The sequence below is a fragment of the Ischnura elegans genome, chromosome 9, assembly GCF_921293095.1.
Source record: "Ischnura elegans chromosome 9, ioIscEleg1.1, whole genome shotgun sequence".
Lineage (NCBI taxonomy): Eukaryota > Metazoa > Arthropoda > Insecta > Odonata > Coenagrionidae > Ischnura > Ischnura elegans.
In genome coordinates, this window is record NC_060254.1 from 41,203,708 (window position 1) to 41,226,964 (window position 23,257).

The window sequence follows — 23,257 nt, forward strand, 5'->3', positions numbered from 1 at the left end:
TCAGCCCATGCCTCTTGACGTTTTTTTCCTTTCCAAGACCCCACGGACCATAAATCACTTGCCTCAAAGGAAAATATCAAGTTACGCGGGAACAATCGAATCTTGTTTCATCCCTACCCCGTCTCACCAACTGACCATGTTCAATCTCCCAACTTCAATTCTTCCAGTTTCTGGAGACCAAATGCTAGGTGAGTCACCTACTGAGCTCGAAGATATCTGGATAGCTTTCAATAATTGTATGACACGCACGAGGTTCAAAAAAATGAAGAGATCTAACGTGACGCCTATCTGACAGAATTTAAGTTTTTTAAGCTCTAATTGATTGACACAAAGATTTATAGTTACAACAAGGCTACTAATAGTCAAAATAGTCCAAAGAGCACAATTTCGGAAGAAACAAGCGTAGAATAAGCGCATTCAAACAAGACAAGACGGACTGGAAACTTTAGGCAACTTAACCTGCATATATCACATTACGGCGCCTTCGCCCCTTCTCTTTGAAGGCAACAACGTCACATGCAAGATCGGACGTGTTCTTCCCTTTCTCCTTCACCCTCAGCCTCGTTGCGTGAAAGATGTGCGCTCCTTCCCCTCTACCTCTCCTTCAGCGCTCTTCATTTAAAAGCATTTTTGATTTCTTCTATCCACCATTTAGTCTAAAAAATTACACATTCGTTTGAATTTTTTAAACAGCAGGTTTTGACACCAATATAATTTTCAATCGCAATAACCCTTACACATAATAATGTCTGAAGATGATTTTTGAAAAATCAGGCCCTTAGCGTAATGGAAATTACTCGGGAAGACAGATGTTGACTATTGACCAGGTATTGTCCTTCAAAACTGCGTGTTTCTCTACGTTTGATAAGTGATTACTATATGCCGCAGTATGTCCACTTGTAACAGTAAATTTAGCGTGCCCTCCAGAGCGAAATATGCTGCGCGATCTTTTCCATGTTCACATCTGAAGTACCGACGTGACGGTGCGATGCTTACGAGTAAGAAACACAAACAGGGGCATTGTAAAAATACGTCAATAAGGGAGAAATTCACCTGCCTCCCGCTTGTTTTGATCTTGGTTTTTAGATGACTGACTCACGCAGAAAACCAAGGCCACTCAGTTCCTCTTGGGCTTGCGACCGGGGAAAGGGAGGAGTGGAAGATAAGTTTGTGTAAGAAGCGCACCCCCATTTTTGGCTGCAATTTCTGGGAAAAAGGTGTGCCTCTTACACGTGCTTATACGGTATATGCATTGCAGGAATATTGGCTCAGCACTGCACTGGGTGCCATATGGCACCCGTGGGCGTTGATGGGTTGATGAAGTTCTCATTTTTATTAAGTTCCTTACACTACTCTTTGAAATGCATTAAACTTTGTAGTTGAGTCAGAGGTAGAAACATGTGTACATGTAGAAATATTTGACCTTAACAAAATGCTTAAGATCATATTCTGGCAGTGATTAACCTTCATAAAAATTAAACCTTAACATGAAAAGAATAAATGAATTAGAATGAGATGTATAAAATAATTTTATTGCAATATGGCAGTAGCGGATACAGAAAAAACTCAAGGGGGGGGGCGCAAAAGATATCTTGAGCTACCTTTCCTTTTGTCGTAAGTACAAATAATTTAGTCACACGCAAAGTTTAACAAAGTTTTATTTAAACTGCTAATAGGCATATACAAGACAATGCCATCTTAGTATAAAAAAAAGTTATTATTGTGGTTCTGCAATGTTAGGCAATGTGGGTGGCCCTGCAAGGGAGGGTGCACCCCCTATATGTATCCGCCACTGCAATATGGTGCTATGTTTTTCATGCAATAGTTTGAAATTATGCATTTCTTCACCTAATGCATTGCAAAGTGATTGCATATGAAGAATTTATGAGCAAGCTCACAATGGCCTAATAAAATCCATGCCACTCTCAAGTACACTACACTTTAATACTGAATTTACATATTTACAATCCTCCTTACAAAATTAATTTCTGTATTAGCTACATCCAATAATAAAAACTGACAACCTGATTTGAAAACTATTGATTTTTCAATAATTAACAATACAAACATACCGAGGCAGCATTCCAATGATAACACTTGATCACAATCACTCTGTTTGTCTCAGCTGAACAAAATCAGTATTGAAGGCCACATAATTCCATTTTGAATTCCTTCACTTCCAAATCAAGACCAATCATAAATACACGTAAAAACATTTATAAAATAAGAAAATGAGAAAAGATATCATTCCTGTTTTACCATAATTATTGTAAAAATTTAAAGAGAGATCGGCATCGGCAAGAATTATTTCCAGAAATTTGTTCATGCTCCTCCATATCAAAAAACTAAATATAATCCAATTTCAACCTGTAAAATATTCTCACAGCTCATTTTTCATTAGAAATAGAACTTCACAACAAAAAAATAGTTGGTACAAATAAAGTGCAAGCTACCAAGGAAAACATACTTAGGAGCAATCACTAAAAATTTAACGTGTTGGTTTTTCTCTCCTAGCATGACTGTTAGGTTTTTGTGCCAACATCATCTTTATTCTTAGAACCAGGAAGACCCTTCTCAGCAGTTTCACCTTTTGTTCCTAATCCATGACGTAACCCTTGAGCAATGGCCTTGGCTTCCTGTAAACCAGTGCGTACAGATTCTTTCTTTTCCCTATAGCTTTCAACCATCGACTCTTTTTTTTCCCTGTAGCTTTCAACCATTGATTCCCTCTTCTCACGATAACTCTCAACTACAGATTCCTTTTTCTCTGCATACATCTCCTTAAGTTTCTCCTTAGGTGGAATAGGTTTTATGTATCCCCACTGCTTAAGATAATTGATAGATATAGTTGTGCCACCTACAGAAAAAAATTCAGTATAAATTTTAATAGCCTATGAAAAAGTTTCTGAAACAAAGAACTAATATTTTTATCATCAATGCACACAAATGCTCAACACAGAATTTAAAGCAATAATTGATGAAAAACAAAAGTATCATCTAATAGTGCAATTATGAACCAAAATGTCTCAGATTCCCCCCAAGATTTTATTTTAAGTCTATGAGACCAACTTCTTGGGACTTAACTTATAGTCCATTTAAATGGTAAGACTATTTTTAAATGGTAATAATTAAGATATTTATAAATACCCCGAAAACATAATTATTACATAAGAGTTACTAATACATAAAATCAAATGGGTCACAGGATTACATTTTTTCAAATACAGTGATGATTTAAGAAGAGTAAAGAATTACAACATTAACATGAACTAATTTTGATTTATTCTCATTTGCCTTTGAGAACACGTTCCTCAATATCATCACTGTGCATTGCCAACAAGGAAGGAATGAGAAATGACTTCACAACTTCTCATGAATAAAATACACAAGTATGAAAAGAAAGAAATAAATAATGGTCTTGTTCAGCCAACACAAACTGGAGCATATTTTATGCTGAAAGTTCCATGGCTGCTCACCAGTCAGATAGCATGTTGTAATTTTTTACATCATAGGTATAGGACTAGTCAATAGGGAGGAGATCAGACACTCAATAATAGTGTTCACTGAACAAGACCGTTCATACCATTGGCACTAAATGGAGGAAGAATAAAAGTTGACTTTTACCAAGAGTGACAGTATATCGAGCTGGTGTTGCAATCTTGTACATCGCATATGACACAGCAAGATAGCCAGCGCTGGAATCTTTCAGAGGTGAAGTAATTTTTTCACTAAATCCCAAATTTGTGAGTATGGCAGCAACATCTACCCCACTGTATTAAATTAAAAACCAAAAACAGACTTTAATTAAAAAGATGTCAAAGCATGGTGCAATTGAAAGCAAATTATTTGTAATAAACAAAGATTCAAAAAGACAACAACACAACAGATATTTTACCAAATGTAAATTTTATCAAAAATGTAGAATTTTAGCATACAAAATCAACATTACATAATATTCTAATATCATTATAATAACATATCCTAACAAAAAATCTTAATTATAGAATCTATGAATTCATAAAATTTATTCAAAGTCTTGATCCATGGAATAACTGACCATGAGTTCACTGCAAAAAACAATAATTACTCTTTCTCCAGGAAAAGCAAGAATTTTCTTTCTGTGGGCATTGTGCATAAAAATATGCAAACTGAAAATGCATTAAATAATTAAGGGTAGCTAGAATAGACTTGCATTGCTATCTAAACCCTTAGAACCAGCAAAAAATATTCACGATTTTCAGTGAAAGAATTAAAATATGAGGTACATTTGGATATTTTTGGACCCAAATGCATTTTCAATTGCCTGCTTTAACACGTTGCATACCGGGGTATTAAAATAGCTAGGAACGCCGAGATTGGAAATATGTGCCTATTAGGGCGTAATGGCTTTGGTTTAAACATGGTTAAAAAGCTAATGTTTAAAATATAACTTTATCCAACCAAACGTTATGATGCATGAATTCATTATGAATAACGAACAACAACTGAAAACGTACTAACGAATATGTATTGTACGCTTTAAAATTTTTTACGTTGACGCGCCTAAATGACGAGAATCTTCATTATCCGTCCGGATCGTTCGGGGAAAAAAATGACGAGAATTCTCGCCATCCGAACGCAACGTGTTAACATATGCCACCCTTGGTAGGGTGGCAAGGTACAGTCATTGCCTGTCACACAAGAGGCTGCGGGCTCAAGTCCCACCAGGGTAGGTTGCCCTTGTCTAGGGTACGGATTTTCGAGTACAATTGCTAAGTTAAATAACCAATGGTGCTGTTTTCAGTGATACAGGAATAAATAATTGATAAAAACAACTAAACTTTTTTTGGCAACAATAAATTGGCTTAAAGTAGTATGCACACATGAAATCTTCTTTACGCTACATTTAACATCTGAGGATGATGCTGATAAAATTATTGATGATGAAGACACTAGGCTTGGTGGATACTCGGCATTAGGATTATCAGTTATCATTCTTGCGTTTGGACATGAAAGTAGGCTTCCATTATCGAAGAAATTTTCAACTGAATTGAAATTTTCCTCACACACATTTCCCCCGAATTTAGTCAGTTTTTCATCCCATAATGACTTGTGTTTCACCCAAGATGCTTCAGTAGTCATGAGGTGGATTTTGCACCTCCTCGTTATAGTTACATGCCACAGTGCCCATAAATTGAGTATTCCTTATCTGAATAATTATTTTTTCTTGCTTTTTTTTAATTATTAAATTAAATTTCAACAGTGTCATCTGAAACACAATACACAATGTTTAGAAGTACATATTTAGACGTCACATGCAGCTAGTTGGAAGAGCTGTAACAGTACAGAATGCCAGTCAGCAAGATGATGAGGTGGGCAGCATAAGAGTGTAAAGGAGAGAAGGAAGGGAAGGTGAGACCCTGCATCTTTCAAGCGACAATGCTATGAATGAGGAAGTCAAGGGATGAACACATCCAATCTTGTAACCTTGTGATGTTGTTGCTATCAAGGCAAAGCCAGGAGAGCTATGTGATTTATGCAGCTTGCTTTTCCAGTCTGTCTTGTCTTGTTTGAGTGTATTCATGCTAGGATTATTTCTTTGAAAATACTGCTTTATGGACAGTTTTGAATATTGGTATGTACTGCCTTGTTGTAGCTAGAAAGTTAGAGTTAACCAACAAGAGCTCAAAAAACTTAAATATTGTCAGAAATGCATCATGTTTGGTCTCAATATTTTTAGAATCTCCCACATGTCATTCCATTGCTGAAAGCTGTTGTAAAGGCCTGTTTACACAATACATTAACACATACGAGTTAACGTACGTTTGCGTGAATGATATTTGTGGACCGGAACGGAACATGTACGAATATATGAACCAAATTTGAACAGGTTCTGCGCATGCATTCGCACAAGTTGGGTGGTTACACGGTGCATTTTGGCGTTCATTCTCGTGTTCATACTTTTAGACATTAACCCGTACGTGTTAATGTACCGTGTAAACAGGCCTTTAGACATATTTGGGCCCAATAGGTGACTCAACTAGTTGTGTTCATCCAGAAATAGGGAGCATTGAAGCAGGTAGACCGAGAAAGGTTAGTTGAGGGATGGTGAGATGGGGTAGGGATGAAACATGTTTCCATTGTTTTAGGGTAACTTGATATTTTCCTTCAAAGCTAATGACTTACGGATTGCATAATTTCAGAGAGGATGTCAGACGCATGGGCCAAGTGTTGATCGAGGGCCAAGGGATAGAAATTTGCGGTGTAGTTACAATCCTATGGCAATGAGCTTCCCTGTTGGTTTTTTAATATCTTGGGGAGATTCACATTATGTGCCTGTCGAATTTTGCCCAAAAATTTTCCTCAGTTGAAATTCTGTGACGTAACTACTGCAATAGCTGTGAATTCCAGTCAATGCAACTTTTGCTCGTTGATTGGAGACATATAGGAACATTTTTGTCCAAAATAGTGTTATTTTCAACGTGACATCTCCCGTTAAGCTACTGCTAATAATCACAGTGCAAGTGGTGGTAATGCACAATGTTTGACGAGGTTGAAAAATATCGGCCAAGAGTTATCAGTGTTCCATCGTGATTGAATTGTAAAAAGTGCTATTACACTATCGATAAATGTCTAACAGTAGTGTAAAAATTGTCAGTGGTGTGTTAACCTCCGTTGTTCACCGTAGATATGACATCTCACGATCAAGCTATTGAAATAAAAAATGTGTGTGAAGTTTGTTATTCCATTATTTCAACGAATAGTAGTGAGAAAAGTCAGTTGTGTGGGCTAACTTGATTTAAGGCTTTAAATCAGTGAATAAATAGTTGTTTTCATCATAACAAGCTCTTAAGTTGTATGTGATGAATATAAGAACGTGAAAAGTGACTTCCAGTTTTTGATAAGAGTATTTGCCTATTTCCCACTATATTTTTATGGTATATACTAGTACATATATTGTTTATGGATTTACCTATATTATTGAAATAGGTTGTAGCTTGTGTGTGTGTTGGCAGCGGAACCAATTGCGATCTCACATGTGGATTTTGTGCAGACCTTTTTGCTGTGAATTTGCACCATAGGACGGATAGGATTACCTTCTCCGCTAATACGGCGTTGCCAAATTACAAGCACAGCTTACTCTAATGTCAACAGCACAGCTTACGATCGTTATCCTCCAGTATTACAAGTTTCTTTTACATCTCGATTTGCCGCCGACGTATAGCAATAATTCGTCTTAACAAATTCCATGAGGGTCGTGGCATCAATTTTTGGAGTCCTAAAAATAGGCCGATGTCCTAACACCCCCTGCCACAAGCCTTATAGGCAGCTTGCGGGGTATTATGTAGATGTAGATAAATTTCAGGTGTACTATTCGAACTAGCGGCAACGTTATCATCCATTTTTCTGGTAACTGAAACATACGAAGTGAAACGCTTGTATTTCATCACCCCGATGTCGCATTATTTATATCCCAAGTAATAATCGTGGCACAATAGCAATAGGAAAACTTGCTTAAGAATAACAGAGCAAAATAAATTGACGATGAGCGGCTAAACACTCCCTCAAAACAAATTTTACAGCATGCGCTCAGTGTATTTCCCTACTCCCTACGGTTGTTTAGGCACCTATGACGTCACGCCTGGCCTCGGCAACGCTCGGGTGTCTTCGCGCAGTGGTCGGCTCAGAGAAATTTTTCTCGATTTTGAAGTCAATTTTTTTATTTCTTTTGATGATGAATGGAGAAACTTTAGTTATTTTTGCGAACTAATGTATACATTTTACTTATTCAAAATAGTTTTTAGAGCAATCGACGACCCATGCAAGTTCCCCATTAATATCCCAAGTAATAATCGTGGCACAATAGCAATAGGAAAACTTGCCCAAGAGTAACAGAACAAAATAGAGCGACAATGAGTGACTAAATACTCCCTCAAAACAAATTTTACAGCATGCACTCAACATATTTCCCAACTCCCTACGGTTGTTTAGGCACCTATTACGTCACGCCTGGCCTCGGCAACGCTTGGGTGTCTTCGCGCAGTGGTCGGCTCAGAGAAATTTTTCTCAATTTTAAATGCAGTTTTTTTATTTCTTTTGATGTTGAATGGAGAAACTTAAGGTATTTTTGCGAGGTAATACATCCATTTTACTTATTCAAAATAGTTTTTAGAGCAATCAATGACCCATGCAAGTTCCTCATTGTCATAATTCCTACTCCATTAGAGTAATTCAAAGCCTCACCTTCGCCTATACACCTTATTTATTATTTAAAATGATTGAAGGGCATTCCTGAAAGATATTTACTCATATACATCAATAAGCAAGTTAATAGACCTCTTTTCTGGTCTGTGAGTGACTCTATAATTTATTTTCCAAAATAAATCCTAATTTCGGAAGGAAAGAGGTATTCATTGGACAATAAATACCTCTCCCTTTCATCAGTTGATAATTTTTGGTAAAATATGCAAGTGATACAAATTGCTCTGCAAGTTTATCCTGTAATTAAGGCAGGGTGATAAAATAGGCAACATTCCTGACAAGAGACATGCATAGTAAATTACTTTTTTTGAAGTTATGTCTGAAACTTAGAAATTCGTATTTCCAGGGTTTCATAACTTCATTACGCATATACCTTAATGTCCACTGAAATTTAAAAGAGAAATTTATCACAATAATACTAGAAATAACTTAATAAACTTGGTAGAAGTTTCATTTAAGAACAATTACCCTTTTCATTCTCATGCAGCCCATTAACCCTTCTGCTGCAATGGTGGTCTTGAAACAATTTTTTTATTAACGGATGACCATATCAAAATGCAGCTCATGCTTCGAAACTAACGTAAATTTAATTATTATTTTTGCAAATAAATTCAGTATTACTTATATATGAAAGCATTATGCCACAAAATGGTAAGATATTATGCATTTCTTTTTAGGGATATGTTTTGACCAGGGACCTGGAGCGCTCCTCCGCTCCGCTATACTCCGGCTCCATTGTCGGAGCAGAGCAGTTCAATTCCTCTTGCTCCGCTCCGGAGCGGAGCGACGACAATGGGACCTAGGTGCTCCACTCCGGAGCGGAGCATTTCTTGCGAGAACTCCACTCCAGCAGGAATGGAACTGCTCCGCTCCGACAATGGAGCCGGAGCATAGCGGAGCAGAACACAACGTCAATGCTTCGCTTCTTGGCGGGAAATCGACGTATGCACGCTTCTGCAGCCGTGGAACGCATTCGGATATTCCCTGCGGCTATTTTTATGTTGAGTTATTAATCCACATTCTACGTGATTTGCGGGATTATTTAATACCAATACATTTCAATTTACAAATAGTATTATGTAAAAAAAGTATTTGTTTCAGGCGTGACTTAATGGAACCTTCTTGACACAATGAAAAGTAGAGATTTAAAAAAAAAAATTTTGTGTGCGGCTGTTTATTCTCTGTCTTCTGTGGATTTGTACCAGACGATGACGTGCCACGTCGAAACCTATGTCGTAAATTAAATATTTATGCAGAATTACAAAGTTTTCTTTACTTTTCATTACGTAAAAAATACTTTTCAAATTGGGCAGTCCAATATGTGTTCTATTTAAATACCTTGCGTTAGATACTTTTGAATTATAAATAATTATGGTGATAATCTTAAGGATTAATACAATACGAAAGTCGATATCGCTATCTATGTTGTTTTATAATTTGACTGGCTTTGTGTCGCCATTTTAATAATTTATTAATTTTATTATCGCATTATAAAATTCTTTGTCGGGCGATATTAAAATATAAAAATGCTGTAGGCTAATATTTTCAAAATTCTGGGATATCGTTTTATTATGATGCCATAACGTAGTGCGTTTAAAATATTAAGGATGTGGCCCTTCGTTGGGTGGAAAGAGCATTTCTAATGAAATTTTACAATACATATGTACTTGGATTTAAAAGTAATATATATTTTAACCAAAGCCCATAATTTTTTCCGAATAACATGCTTTGTAATTAGAGGTTCTTCTGAGCAATGTCTGTCTGTTAAACTGAATTCCTCGATAACACCTATTTTGAAATGTAGTCTTTCTTTCCCAAACAATGCAAGCATTTATTTACAAATGGTATATCTTTTGTACATTTACAAATTGTACCGATTTTTGTGATACAATTGCATAACAGTTGTATTTAAACTTCTTGTATACAGATGATTCTTAATTCAGTTGTATTAAAAAGGCAAAATACAAGGGAAACACAAATTTTCAATACCTTTGTAATAAATCTTTAATTAATTTTAATTATAATCTTTAGATTGTAAAATGATGGAAAATTGATATTTATAACTATAGAAAAATAATAGCATAATTTCATAATTGCAGACGACTGTTATTCATGAACATATCGTAAAAATTATAGCATGAAACGGCCTTGGTAACCATCAGTTGTTGATTTTTTACTCAACAGAGAGGATCACAATAAAATAAAGTTTAGATTCACAAGCGCATAACCTCGGAATACGCTCTTTTTCTTGCTCATAAGTGTGAAAAACATCAACAAAAAACAATATAAAATATCTATATATACCCTACAAGACCAGTTAGTTAAAGCCAGGTACATGGCAGTATTGTCAGATATTCCATCTATCATCTCTGAATTTTATTGATAGCTAAGAATAGTATGTAAAACATGTAATAATCAACTATAAAAATCATGTTCACAAAATTAAATTATTTTATTAGTTTATTATGTTTCTCCAATGCCACTAAAACCCACATAAATAATAATCATTGTGAATTATTATTGCGGCCAGGAAAAAATCTACATTATACACGTGAAAGATAAAAATCACAGTTGGCGTAATTGCTGTGAAGACATTACATAACATGTTGAAAGGTTTTACCTACGTATTCTTAAACGTATGCTTAAAATTTGAAACATAGCGGAAAGTAGTGCATCACTTAATTTTGATTTCCAATTAAATTTTCATTATAATGGTTGATTTGGCTATGGACATATTGATGAATATTAGTCAACTTTTACAAGGGTATCATTATGCTAATAATCCGATATTTCTTTATAAAATGATGTATTCTAAATAAAAATGTCACGAAGGGAATTGCTATTAAATACCGCTGGGCCATCACGTGCGGGTAACCCTTCATTATATTTAAATTAATTAATTTTATTGTGGGTTTTTCTATTAATAATTAATTATGGTTAATTCTATTTGGAAAATACGCACTTCCAGGGGGCAATGATATTTATGGAACAAAGTTAACACAAAATTAATACCGGAGCGGAGCAGCATCATAGCAATTCGCTCTACTCCGAGGAGCTCCGACATGCCCTCCACCCGAGTGCTCCGCTCCGACATTGCTCCGACCTGCTCCGCTCCGGCCGGAGCGGAGTGGAGCACCCCGGAGCAACAATGAAAATTCGCTCCGCTCCAGGTCCCTGGTTTTGACACAGGGGCGAAGTGAAGAATTAAGGCTAGGGGGGGTTTTAGGCACAAATAATACTTAGGGGTGTGGGGTTATTGCATACCCACCAGGGTAAGCAGGTGTTGCGATGACCCTCCCTAGAAAAATTTTGAGAATAATGGTTCAAAATGGCGAGTTTTACGGCCTTCTGATGGATATTTGATTAATCCTTACACTATTCTAAAAGTAATACTGATCCAAATAAGTAAAATGGATTAAACTTAAAAATTTCTCTGAGCTCTGGGAGGGTGGGGGGTTAACCCCCAAACCCCCCCCCCCCTTGCTGCGCCACTGTTTTGACAGACACCAATTATAGTTTTAATGATGAATTATTTGAGAGGAATCACCTTTTTGCTATGTAGTAGAACCCTCCGAACCACACGATGGATGTAACAACGTGCACAGGAACTAGCACATACCAATAATCACGGTACATTTGCTTAAACCTCTGTAATAGTGATAGCTTTTTCTCTCCTTCGCCTTCACTTTTGAGATCATCTTTTCTTCCTGATTGAGTACAGTAAAAAAGTGTCTGATTTGACGATGCTTTATGAAGAGGTATGAAGGAGATCGAGTGAGAAGTGGTACCTGAAAAAAAATTGAGACCTACACATTACATAAAAGAAGTGCCTGATTAATTCACAACAATGCATTTAATAATAACCGATGTTAAGCCAGTATAAATATATATTTGAAATATGAGGCACTACCACCAAGACAGTCATTTCCAAAGCAATAAAGAAAATTATAATATTGCAGAAAAATATACTTGACAACCGTAACATAATACGAAGCGGGAATTATTTAGTTGCTACAATCTTGGATCTGTATATCTACCAAAAGCTTCTTAGAATAACCTACCAATGATGGAAAATCATCAGAATATTTTCTTCAAAACAGCGGGCCAATATAAGAAATCGCTACTGCCTTACAATTTGAAAGGCAAAGCCTTCAAGGCTATTCATCTCTGTTCCATTAAAAGTATTAATAATTAATGCTTTGTGACTTACTTTGTGATATTTTCGAAGGATGATTATTATTGTAGTGATAAATTGCAGCTGCAGCTCCACTGCAATGATGTTGACGGCAGTTTATTATGTTTTGTCTGAGGTAAACAGTGGCATGCCATCTCAGCTGCACAATGCAAGATAATCTCATCGGTGAAGTTTGAAATTCTGCGCCTGTTTGTTACCGGCGTAAATACCTCCTCTGTTATTCAGGGTTATAATTTTCCATAGTTCGACGGATGATAGTGAGTTATATAGCCGAGGTAATAGCCTTTAATTCCTCAGTAATATTTGCGTGGTTGTTGGAGCCTGCCGACGAAACACATGAATTACGATATCGCGACCAATCGCGACGAATTTTAGAGATCGGAGGTATACGATGCTCTATGCACGGTATACATTTTCATTTATGACATTTTCGATGTACATCGATGACAGCGCCCCTATGGTGATATTTGGAATCAAAAAACAATTGAGTAACCACAAGCGGAAATATTCCTTTCTTTTAGAGAACACTGGTTTCAGAAAGTTTGGGTAAACATTTTTGGTGTACATCCTCTTGTCGGTATTTATTGGCATTTTACATCATTTAATGACTAGAATTTGTCTCGTAATGATAAAGTGGCTTGGTTTTGATGTCATCTTACTATGGGAAATCATGTTTGAGGAATGTATCAGTGTAAATATTCGATGTGAACTTGGGGTAACATTTCTGATGAACAATTTTCTTATGCGGCATTTCTCCTTATTTCCATCGTCGTGGAGTAAAAATTCAATAGTGAATAATAAGTAGGTAAACATATCGTGCCATTATACAACTAGAACGCTTATTTGATGCAAATTAAAGCAGTGGGAGTTATTTTGGTTCCGGAAAATTTGGGTTAACATTTTTGGTGTACATCCTCATGTCGGTATTTATTGGCAATTACATCATTTAAAGACTAGAATGTGTCTCGTAATGATAAAGTGGCATAGTTTTGATGTCATCTTACTATGGGCAATCATGTTTGACGAATGTGTTAGTGTAAATATTCGATGTGAACTTAGGGTAACATTTCTGATGAACAATTTTCTTATGCGGCATTTATCCTTATTTTCATCGTTGTGGAGTAAAAATTCAATAGTGAATAATAAGTAGGTAAACATATCGTGTTATTATACAACTAGAACGCTTATTTGATGCAAATTAAAGCAATGGGAGTTATTTTGGTTCCGGAAAATTTGGGTTAACATTTTTGGTGTACATCCTCATGTCGGTATTTATTGGCATTTTACATCATTTAAAGACTAGAATGTGTCTCGTAATGATGAAGTGGCTCAGTTTTGATGTCATCTTACTATGGGCAATCATGTTCGAGGAATGTATCAGTGTAAATATTCGATGTGAACTTGGGGTAACATTTCTTATGAACAATTTTCTTATGCGGCATTTATCCTTATTTTCATCGTTGTGGAGTAAAAATTCAATAGTGAATAATAAATAGTTAAACATTTCGTGTTATTATACCACTAGAACGCTTTTTTATGCAAATTAAATCAATGGGAGTTATTTTGGTTTCAGAAAGTTTAGGTTAACATTTTTGGTGTACATCCTCATGTCGGTATTTCTGACCTTTTACATTATTTCGTGAATAGAATGTGTCTCTAAATCATTAAGTGGATTTGTTTTGATGCCATCTAACTATGGGTAATCATGTTCGAGGAATATATCAGTGTAAATATTCGATGTGTACTTGGGGTAACATTTCTGATGAACAATTTTCTTGTGCGGCATTTATCCTTATTTTCATCGTTGTGGAGTAAAAATGCAATAGTGAATAATAAATAGGTGAACATATCGTGTTATTATACAACTAGAACGCTTATTTGATGCAAATTAAAGCAATGGGAGTTATTTTGGTTTCAGAAAGTTTGGGTTAACATTTTTGGTTTACATCCTCATGTCAGTATTTATTGGCATTTTACATCATTTAATGACTAGAATGTGTCTCGTAATGATAAAGTGGCTTTGTTTTGATGTCATCTTACTATGGGAAATCATGTTTGAGGAATATATCAGTGTAAATATTCGATGTGAACTTGGGGTAACATTTCTGATGAACAATTTTCTTATGCGGCATTTATCCTTATTTTCATCGTTGTGGAGTAAAAATGCAATAGTGAATAATAAATGGGTAAACATATCTTGTTATTATACAACTAGAACGCCTTTTTGATGCAAATTAAAGCCATGGGAGTTATTTTGGTTTCAGAAAGTTTAGGTTAACATTTTTGATGAACATCTTCATGCCGGTATTTTTGACCCTTTACATTATTTCGTTAATAGAATGTCTCTCTAAATCATACAGTGGTTTGTTTTTTATATTACCTAACTATGTGTAAACATGTTTGAGTTATATGTCAGTGTAAATATTTTATGTGAACCTGGGGTAACATTTCTGTTGAACCAACCTTACAAGGCATTCATCTAGATTTTCAACATTGTAGGGAAAAAATTCAATTTTGAATAATAATATAATAAATAAATATATTAAATAATAATAATAAAAAATAATTCTTTCTTTCTGTTTATCATTTATACTAATGCAACTGTTTTAAAAATTCTTCAGTACCTTTTCAATATTGGCTACACATTTGAGATATCAAGGACCTCATACCAATGTAAAGTATTCAGTTGCATATCTATCTATGTTGACATTCAGGAAAGGGTAACTGAGAATTTTTGTTGTAATCTTTACAATGCTTTCATGTGAAACCAAGGGACTCGAATATTTTTTTGCTTACGGTTGAATCAATATCTGTCTCTAATGTTAGTTTGTAGTCCAACAGTACACATTGGTCCTGTTTCTAGTGGACCCTATGTAATATGTTTTCAGATAATTAGTATATTAAAAAAAAAAAAAAGGTTTCCATTTACAAAAGGTAAGTACACTACATTTAATGATGCTTATCTGCAAAAAATTATTCTTGTACTACAAAGCAGAAAGAGAAGCTAACCATTGCTGAAGGTCAATGACATCATGTAGTATTACTGCTGACACTGCAGTATGTGAATCTGTTGAAATTATTGACTTCTAGATAGTGGTAACGTTATTTTAATATCAAACACAAATACAATGAGAACTTCTTGTTCACACGAAACAGAATTGACTTCAACAGAGCACATGGTGTGAATCGCACAGCATGCTACAACCAACCATCGATATATCGATAGTGTCTAAGCAAACTATCGAATGTAGTTAATTTGCTTTTCAATACTTCCTCTCAAACTAACTACACACGAGTTAAATTTATTGCATCAACTAGACCCAGCATTTCACACAAAGTCTTAAATCGTGGCCCTGCCAATGGCTTAGTGAGAATGTCAGCCACTTGTTTCAAACCCTCGACATGTCCAATGTTCAATCACTGCACTTTTCCCGTACAAAATGGTATTTAACATCTATATGTTTTGATCTCTTATGAAACTCTGGGTTATTTGCAAGTTTTACAGCGCTCATATTATCAACTAGTAACTTTGGTGAGTCTTTTAAACATGTCACTTCAGAAAATAATCTTTTCAACCATACCAGTTCTTTAGCTGCTTCACTTGCTGCCACATACTCAGCCTCAGCGATGGATAATACAACACTTCTTTGCTTTTGACTAAACCAAGAAATGGCACCCCCTGAGTACATACAAACCACCCCAGTCCGTGAATGTCTAGTTTTTATATCACCAGCATAGTCTGCATCACTGAATCCATGCAACACTTGCTCTGGGGAATCAACTTTATACAACAATCCATAGTCAGCTGTGCCACGAAAATACCTGAATAATCTTTTCACATTTTTCCAGTCTTTGTTTGAGGGGCTCTCAAGGGATTGGGAGACAATACTCACGGCATAGGCTATATCAGGGCGTGTAGCCACCATTAGGAACATAAGGCTTCCTACAGCCTCACGATATGGTATACTGGCATCCAAGGGTTGATCCTCAGTGCCATCGTCACCACCAGAGGCACCAGGTTCGGCGGGTGTCGAGACAGCATTTGCATCAGCAAACCGGAACCGCTCCAGAACCTTCTTCGTGTATGAACCTTGGCTCACAAAAATTGAACCATTGCTTAGCTGCTGAATTCCCATCCCAAGGAAAGAACTAAGAGGGCCCATAGTGATTTTAAACTCCATCTTTAGATGCTCTAAAAACTCACTCATTTCCCCTTCATCTGTTCCAGCAATCAGCCCATCATCCACATAGATTACAATTAACAGTTTTTTGTCCATCCTATTCCTCACAAATAGGCAATGGTCAGCAGAGCTCCTCTTCATCCCCTGTTTTGCTAAAAATGCAACCAGTCTGTTATTCCAGCAGCGAGGCGCCTGTTTCAGTCCATATATGCTTCGATTTAAGCGACAAACTCGGTTTGTACCATCCTCATACCCCTGTGGTTGCTGCATGTACACTTCTTCTTTAAGTTTTCCATAAAGAAAAGCTGTTTTCACATCAAATTGTTGAAGCTTCAATCTTTCCTCAGCAGCCACACTAAGAACCGATCTTACAGTCTCGAATCTTGCCACTGGACTAAAAGTTTCTTCGTAGTCAATACCTAGGCATTGAGTACAACCTTTCGCTACCAAACGTGCTTTGTAGCACTGGACTGCCCCATTGGCTGGATGGTTTTTCACACGAAAAACCCACCGATTATTTATGACCTTTTTTCCATTTGGTAAATCAACTAGAGTCCACACTTCATTCTCTTTCAAGGAGTTCATCTCATCTTCAATGGCACTCTTCCACAAGTCTCCATCTTCTGAATTTATCGCTTCACTAAAAGATGATGGAGATGTTGACTCTGCTGCCATGACATAGTCCTTCAGATATGCAGGCTGCTTTACTTGCCTTTTGGGACGCAGCTGGGGCATCTCTTCATCTTCAGATGGTTCTTCCTCTACTTCTGAGTCATCCATGGATTCAAGATCTCCTACCTCCTGATTATTGTGTGGTTCAGTATTATTCTCATCCACATTTCTCTTCTCAGGATGATTACTGATTCTAAACTCTGACTTATTGGGCAAAACTTCTAGTGGTTTAAACAAAACATCTCGGCTCATTATTACTCTTTTTGAGTTTGGCAGCCAGCACCTATATCCATCCCTTTCATCGCAGTATCCTACAAATCTGGCATATATTGATTTCTTGTCCCACTTCCTCCGGCGTTGCTTAGGAACATGTACATAGCATTCTGCACCAAACACTTTCAAGTGCTCTACATTAACAGGACCTTTTTTTAGCCATACTTCCAGAGGGGATTTTCCATATACCTTTGACGGACCCGTACGATTCAAGACAAAGCATGCTGTATTCACAGCTTCCACCCATAGTCCTTTAGGAAGATTTTGTGCATGCAACATAGATCTTGCACTCTCCACTAAAGTTCTATTTTCACGTTCTGCCACTCCATTCTGTTCTGGAGTGTAGGGCATGGACATCCGTATCTTAATACCTTTCTTTTGAAGGATTCTTCTAACATGTGCATTGTTAAATTCAAGCCCACCATCACTCATAAAAATTTTTATCTTGTTACCTTCATTGTCCGCCTCATTCAAAAATATTTCAAGGTAATGAGGAACCATATCTTTTGTCTTCAAAAAGAATACTCGGCGATAACTGGAAAAATCATCCTTCAGCAGTAAGAAGTACCTACTTCCTCCAAACGATGAGGTCTCCATCGGCCCACAGAGATCAGCGTGGATGATCTCACCAACGGTATCAGGTCTGCAGTCTCGAGTTTTGTAACTATCACGGTGCTGCTTTCCCATCACACATCCAACGCAGAAATCTTCTTCTGCTTGAACTTCAATACCCCTACTTTTCAGTACCTTCTTCACGTGCTGTTTACTTTGATGACAGAGCCTTTCATGCCATAATTGAAGACTAGCATCGACTGCTGTAACGTTGACTTCAGTAGAGTCCTTTGGACGTTGGACAGTCATTTTTAATTCGTACAACCCAGTCTCCATCTTCACTCCCACAAGTTTCACTAGCCCATTTCTTTTGAAGATGCACTTTCTCGCATCCGCACTAATTTTAAATCTCTTTTCTACAGTCCTTCCTACAGAGAGTAAATTCCTTCCCAATTCTGGAACATACCAAACATCTCTAATATCACATGAAACAAGGTTTTTGTCTATAGACGCCTTCACACTCACAGTCCCACAGCCATGCGCCTTAATTACTTCACCATTTCCTACCGTGATATTCACAGGCTTAGTAAAAGGAGTGTAGTCCATGAAGTAACTCTTATTATTAGACATATGCTGAGAGGCACCAGTGTCTGCAAGCCATGCTTCTCTAGGCACATTATTACCCTCAACTAAGAAAGATAAAAAACTTGCACCCTTGCCTGAAAAATGTTTGTTCCTCTTTTTACCTTGTTCAGGGCACTTGTTTGCTAGATGACCACGCTGATGGCATTTTAACATTTTCTAGTCTCTTCTTTACCTTTCTTCGATTCGGCTTTCACAGCAAAAGCAGATGAGTCTATTTCCTTTTCTGGAAGCCTCATCTCAATTAATCGAAGTCTCTCAATCAGAAGATTGATAGAACGATCAGGAATGGGTATACTCTCCCACACACTTTTGAATTCAAAGTATTCCCTGGGCAAAGTCGACATAATTCTGCTCATCAAGAGCAATTCAGGGAGCACAGCATCCGTCAATCGCTTCAGCTCGTCATTCAGGTCCTTGAAGTCCTTCTGGAGACGAGCAACGTACGCTGCGATGTCTTCGGATTCCTTTTCTCCGACGAGAAAAATTTCTCCATCAACCGATCCACTCTTTGGCCCGAACTTTGCTCATATACTGACAGCAGCTTCTTCCAAATTTCTTCAGCAGTGGCACATGTCGCAGTCAATTCAACATCAGCATCACCCATGCTACTCACGAGTATAATTTGTGCCAGAGAGTCGGCTTTTTCATACTCTCGCACAGCAAGTCTATGCGCAGTAATTTCACCTTCAGAAGCAGCCGTGGCAAGCATACCGGGATGTCTTCCTCCGTGAACTACATCGGCCACTTCGTGATGCTTCAAGAATAATTCTATTTGCCGTTTCCATCTACTCCAATTTTCTGCACCCTTCAGTTTTTCAATATTGGCTCGGAAATCCATTTTATAGTCCGTTTGGAACATAGAACCGAAGAACAAAGTTGCGATTGGAGTTCACAAAAAATAACGTTCTCACTAAAACTGACCGCACATTTCCGGTGATCAAGCAGTCTGGGTCAATAACCTGTTGAAATTATTGACTTCTAGATAGTGGTAACGTTATTTTAATATCAAACACAAATACAATGAGAACTTCTTGTTCACACGAAACAGAATTGACTTCAACAGAGCACATGGTGTGAATCGCACAGCATGCTACAACCAACCATCGATATATCGATAGTGTCTAAGCAAACTATCGAATGTAGTTAATTTGCTTTTCAATAGAATCAATGGAACACAAGATTTTCAAGTCAACAGCGGAGATTGAGTACTTTCTCAGATTTAAAGACCATTCTCCATTAATGGACTCTATGGAAAATCCATGATAATTATCATTCACAAACAGTAATAAAGGAAGTGGTCCCAGGTGGGAGCCCTGTGGAACAGCAGATGTTGCATAAAATTGTGATGGTTCTGCATTCTGGATTTTATTTGCTAGTTCTCTCTTTGACTTATAGCATGGGACCAGATATTCCATTGGCTGTCAGTTTTGCTGCTGATAGAAAAATGATAAACTTTATTGAATGCATTTGGAAAAATCACAATACACTCTACCTGAAAATGATCAGTAAGATCTGTAGCTACAAAGAGCTGAAAAAGCAAAAAGGTTTGTACCTAGTAGTTGAAATACCGCACCTAAATCCTTGCCCTTAATCAGTAATCAGGTTTTCAAACACTTTGGCAAAAACTGACTGAATAATGGTGGTCTATAATCACTAAAGGCTGCTTTACATGGGGCACGTAATTGCGCAGGCTAGAACTGCATTAATTTTCAATATGGCATAAAATTGCGAGAATGTGAGCTTGGGATTAGAAGAGGGGCTATTTTGTCATCTCGTGTCCATGCATTATCGAATGCGTCCTAGGAATTCACTGCTTTACAGGACACAATTTTGACTGTGCCTTGGTACATAAGTCTGATTGCACAGTGACTTGCCACTTTTTCATTTTTTTAATGGTGTTAACGTTTTTACACACAGGTATCACAATTGCTGTTTTGGAAGAGCTAGGAATTATGCCAGTATCTAGAGACTTGTTAAAGATAATATTGTGAGCTATTTTAAATGTTTTGTTAAGCAGTGGGGACACAAATTCAACTGCATTCTTGTAGGAATAATATTACTTTTTCATGAGTTACATGCAGTGGCATAGCCAGGAAGGTCTCTTGCCCCCCCATCCCCAAAAGCATTAGTTTTAGCAGAAAAATATTAACCTATAAAACAAATTAATTCTATTCCACCAATACTAGGAAGCGAAACTAATATTGACTATTATTTTTGTGAAGCAAAATAGCATAACATGTCAATTTTACAGATAAAAATGTTCACATTTTCCCCAGAGGGTTCCACCACTGTACCCCCAACACCATTCTAGCTCAGGTGCGCAGCTAGGAATTAGGCAAGGGGATGTTTTAGGCGCAACTAACACTGGGGGATCTGAGGGTATGGAATACCCACTAGGATAAGAGGGAGGTGCGGGGGCCCTCCCCTAGAAAATTTTTCAGATAAATGGCGAGTTTTACCACTTTCGGATGGATATTTTATTAATCCTTACACTATTCTATAAGTAATATTAATGCAATTAAGTAAAATGGATTAAATTTAAAAATTTCTCTGAAATCTGGGGGAGGGGTTTATCCCCAAAACCCCTCCTTGCTGCGCCTGTCCTAGCTACACCCCTGGTAACATGAGGCCAAAAGAATTACCTAATGGGCTAATGATCACCTATTAATATCTCTTGATGAGGTGATTGAATTTCATGAACTCAGTCCGATCACCATTTTCTTAAGGTTTAAGGGTAAATTTTATTTTGAGTGATCCAAATTTTGAGAGCAGGGAAGAATCATTTAGGATAATTACTCTTACTAAAGAAATTTACGGGAGTGAAAATGCAAACAGCATCTTAAGTACTGCATAAAAACTATTCATAGCATCATATAGCGATTTTGGTTTCATAAAATCTCATTGTTGGACCAGTTAATATAACTGAAATAATAATTCAAACCAATAAAATCAGTGTGATAAATACCACAGGCTCAATGGCAAATATTTTCCTCATACACTGACATCATTGATAGAATTATACTGTGTTTCCATGTGCTTTTAAGAGTTCGTCTTTTTCTAGGCAAACCTTTATTTGCACTGTTAGTACAGCACACTCCCGATTATCCGGCTACGGTTTATTTCAGTTGCGGATTATCCGTGCATGATTTTTACTCTTGCTCATTTTTTTCTGCTATATATTTAAAAAAATACATTCGGACGCAAAATCATCGGAATTACTGCATTAATGCGAGGATACACAAAGCTTATTATTTCCGTTACAATCCCCTACGTAAAACAGAAGCGATCGCGCGCTAGCTGCATTGACGGGATCACCGTGTTCCTATTTTCCAAACCTCACAATGCACGACCACGCTCCGTGATCACGGATACTCCTTTACCGACCTTGGGATACACGTCCCGCAGCAGTTGCAATCTGGGCAACTTGTGCCAGACGCAACAAACATAAGTGGCGCGGTGCCTGAAAGTAATTTCCGACGTCGAGTAGTGGTTTTGAAGTATTCGTGCAAACCACTTTACTGCATCCGTGATCACACAGCCACGGATGTGTGGTTTTCGAAACCAGGCCTTATATAGAGCATTAATAATACAAGCACAACAATCTTATCGCCGCTAAAAAGATCGAGAACTGGCGAAGAAAGCTCTCATTGAGTCCGGGAAGCACTCTTAACTAACAGAATACCTGCATAAATAATATTATATTGTTTTTTACGTAAATTATGAACTTTACCAGACATTTAAGTAAAAGTTTAGGTTATCCGTGTTTTCCGATTGTTCGTGCCGTCTCTCCCATCATTAGCCCGGATAATCGGGAGTGTACTGTATATGAAGTCATTTTCTTTTTATGCATGGGCTAATAATTCTCATGTACTGACTAAACTAGCAAGTGGTACTCATTTAAATACAATGGGTCGCAAAGATTTAAATATGGATTAATTTATTGTGAAAGAGGTGGTTTACTGTTTATAGCAGTGGCGGCGCGTGCGTATACGCATGTTAGCAAGTGCACACCCAAAGATGAATAAATTATAAAAGAAAACTATTCCTTTCCAACGCGAAGGATAAAAGTACTGTCTGCATATGCAAGAAACGTGAGCCTCCGAACGCTACAGCTATCTCCTTTTCGAATTCACCGCTCTACAAGTGTGCGATCCCGTGGCATCATGCCGGGCGCATTTTCGGTCTGTGCGATCGCTTGATGGAGCTCTGGCGGGACGAGGTAAGCGGGGGGGTATGTGCTGTTCAAAGGGGCGATGGGAGCAGACTCAAAACCATGCGAATGCGCACGCGCATGTTTTTGGTGACCGACTAGCAGGTAGTGTAGTGTTGTAGCCGCCACCTACACTACCTGCGCCCAGGATCCTAGTCCGTCTACAGAGCCATCTGTATAGCCGTTTTCTACACTACTTCCTCATAGGGTGTAAGGAAAAGAGAATGAATTTCAACTACCGTCACTTGTAAAGGTGTGTTGAGAATAATTATTTTCATACATGCTAAT

General features: G+C 37.3%; 1 protein-coding gene across 1 annotated transcript; it reads right to left on the reverse strand.

Moving 5' to 3' along the window:
* Positions 1-1,923: 1,923 nt before the first annotated feature.
* On the reverse strand, positions 1,924-12,789 carry LOC124165584 (uncharacterized protein C18orf19 homolog A). Its single transcript, XM_046543045.1, has 4 exons — positions 12,452-12,789; positions 11,789-12,029; positions 3,625-3,770; positions 1,924-2,857 (listed from the first exon to the last, which is right to left on the reverse strand). The coding sequence occupies exons 1-4, from the start codon at positions 12,597-12,599 to the stop codon at positions 2,523-2,525; spliced, it is 870 nt and encodes a 289-aa protein (XP_046399001.1). The 5' UTR covers positions 12,600-12,789; the 3' UTR covers positions 1,924-2,522.
* Positions 12,790-23,257: the final 10,468 nt, after the last annotated feature.

Bases quoted from the DNA above. Each gene is read 5' to 3' on its own strand.
- LOC124165584 (XM_046543045.1), bottom strand. From the start codon at position 12,599: ATGAGATTATCTTGCATTGTGCAGCTGAGATGGCATGCCACTGTTTAC. The intron at 3,771-11,788 runs GTGATTCCTCTC...AATTTAATACAG, and splicing joins TTCTACTACATAGCAAAAAG to TGGGGTAGATGTTGCTGCCA. The intron at 2,858-3,624 runs GTAAAAGTCAAC...TTTTTTCTGTAG, and splicing joins TCGATATACTGTCACTCTTG to GTGGCACAACTATATCTATC.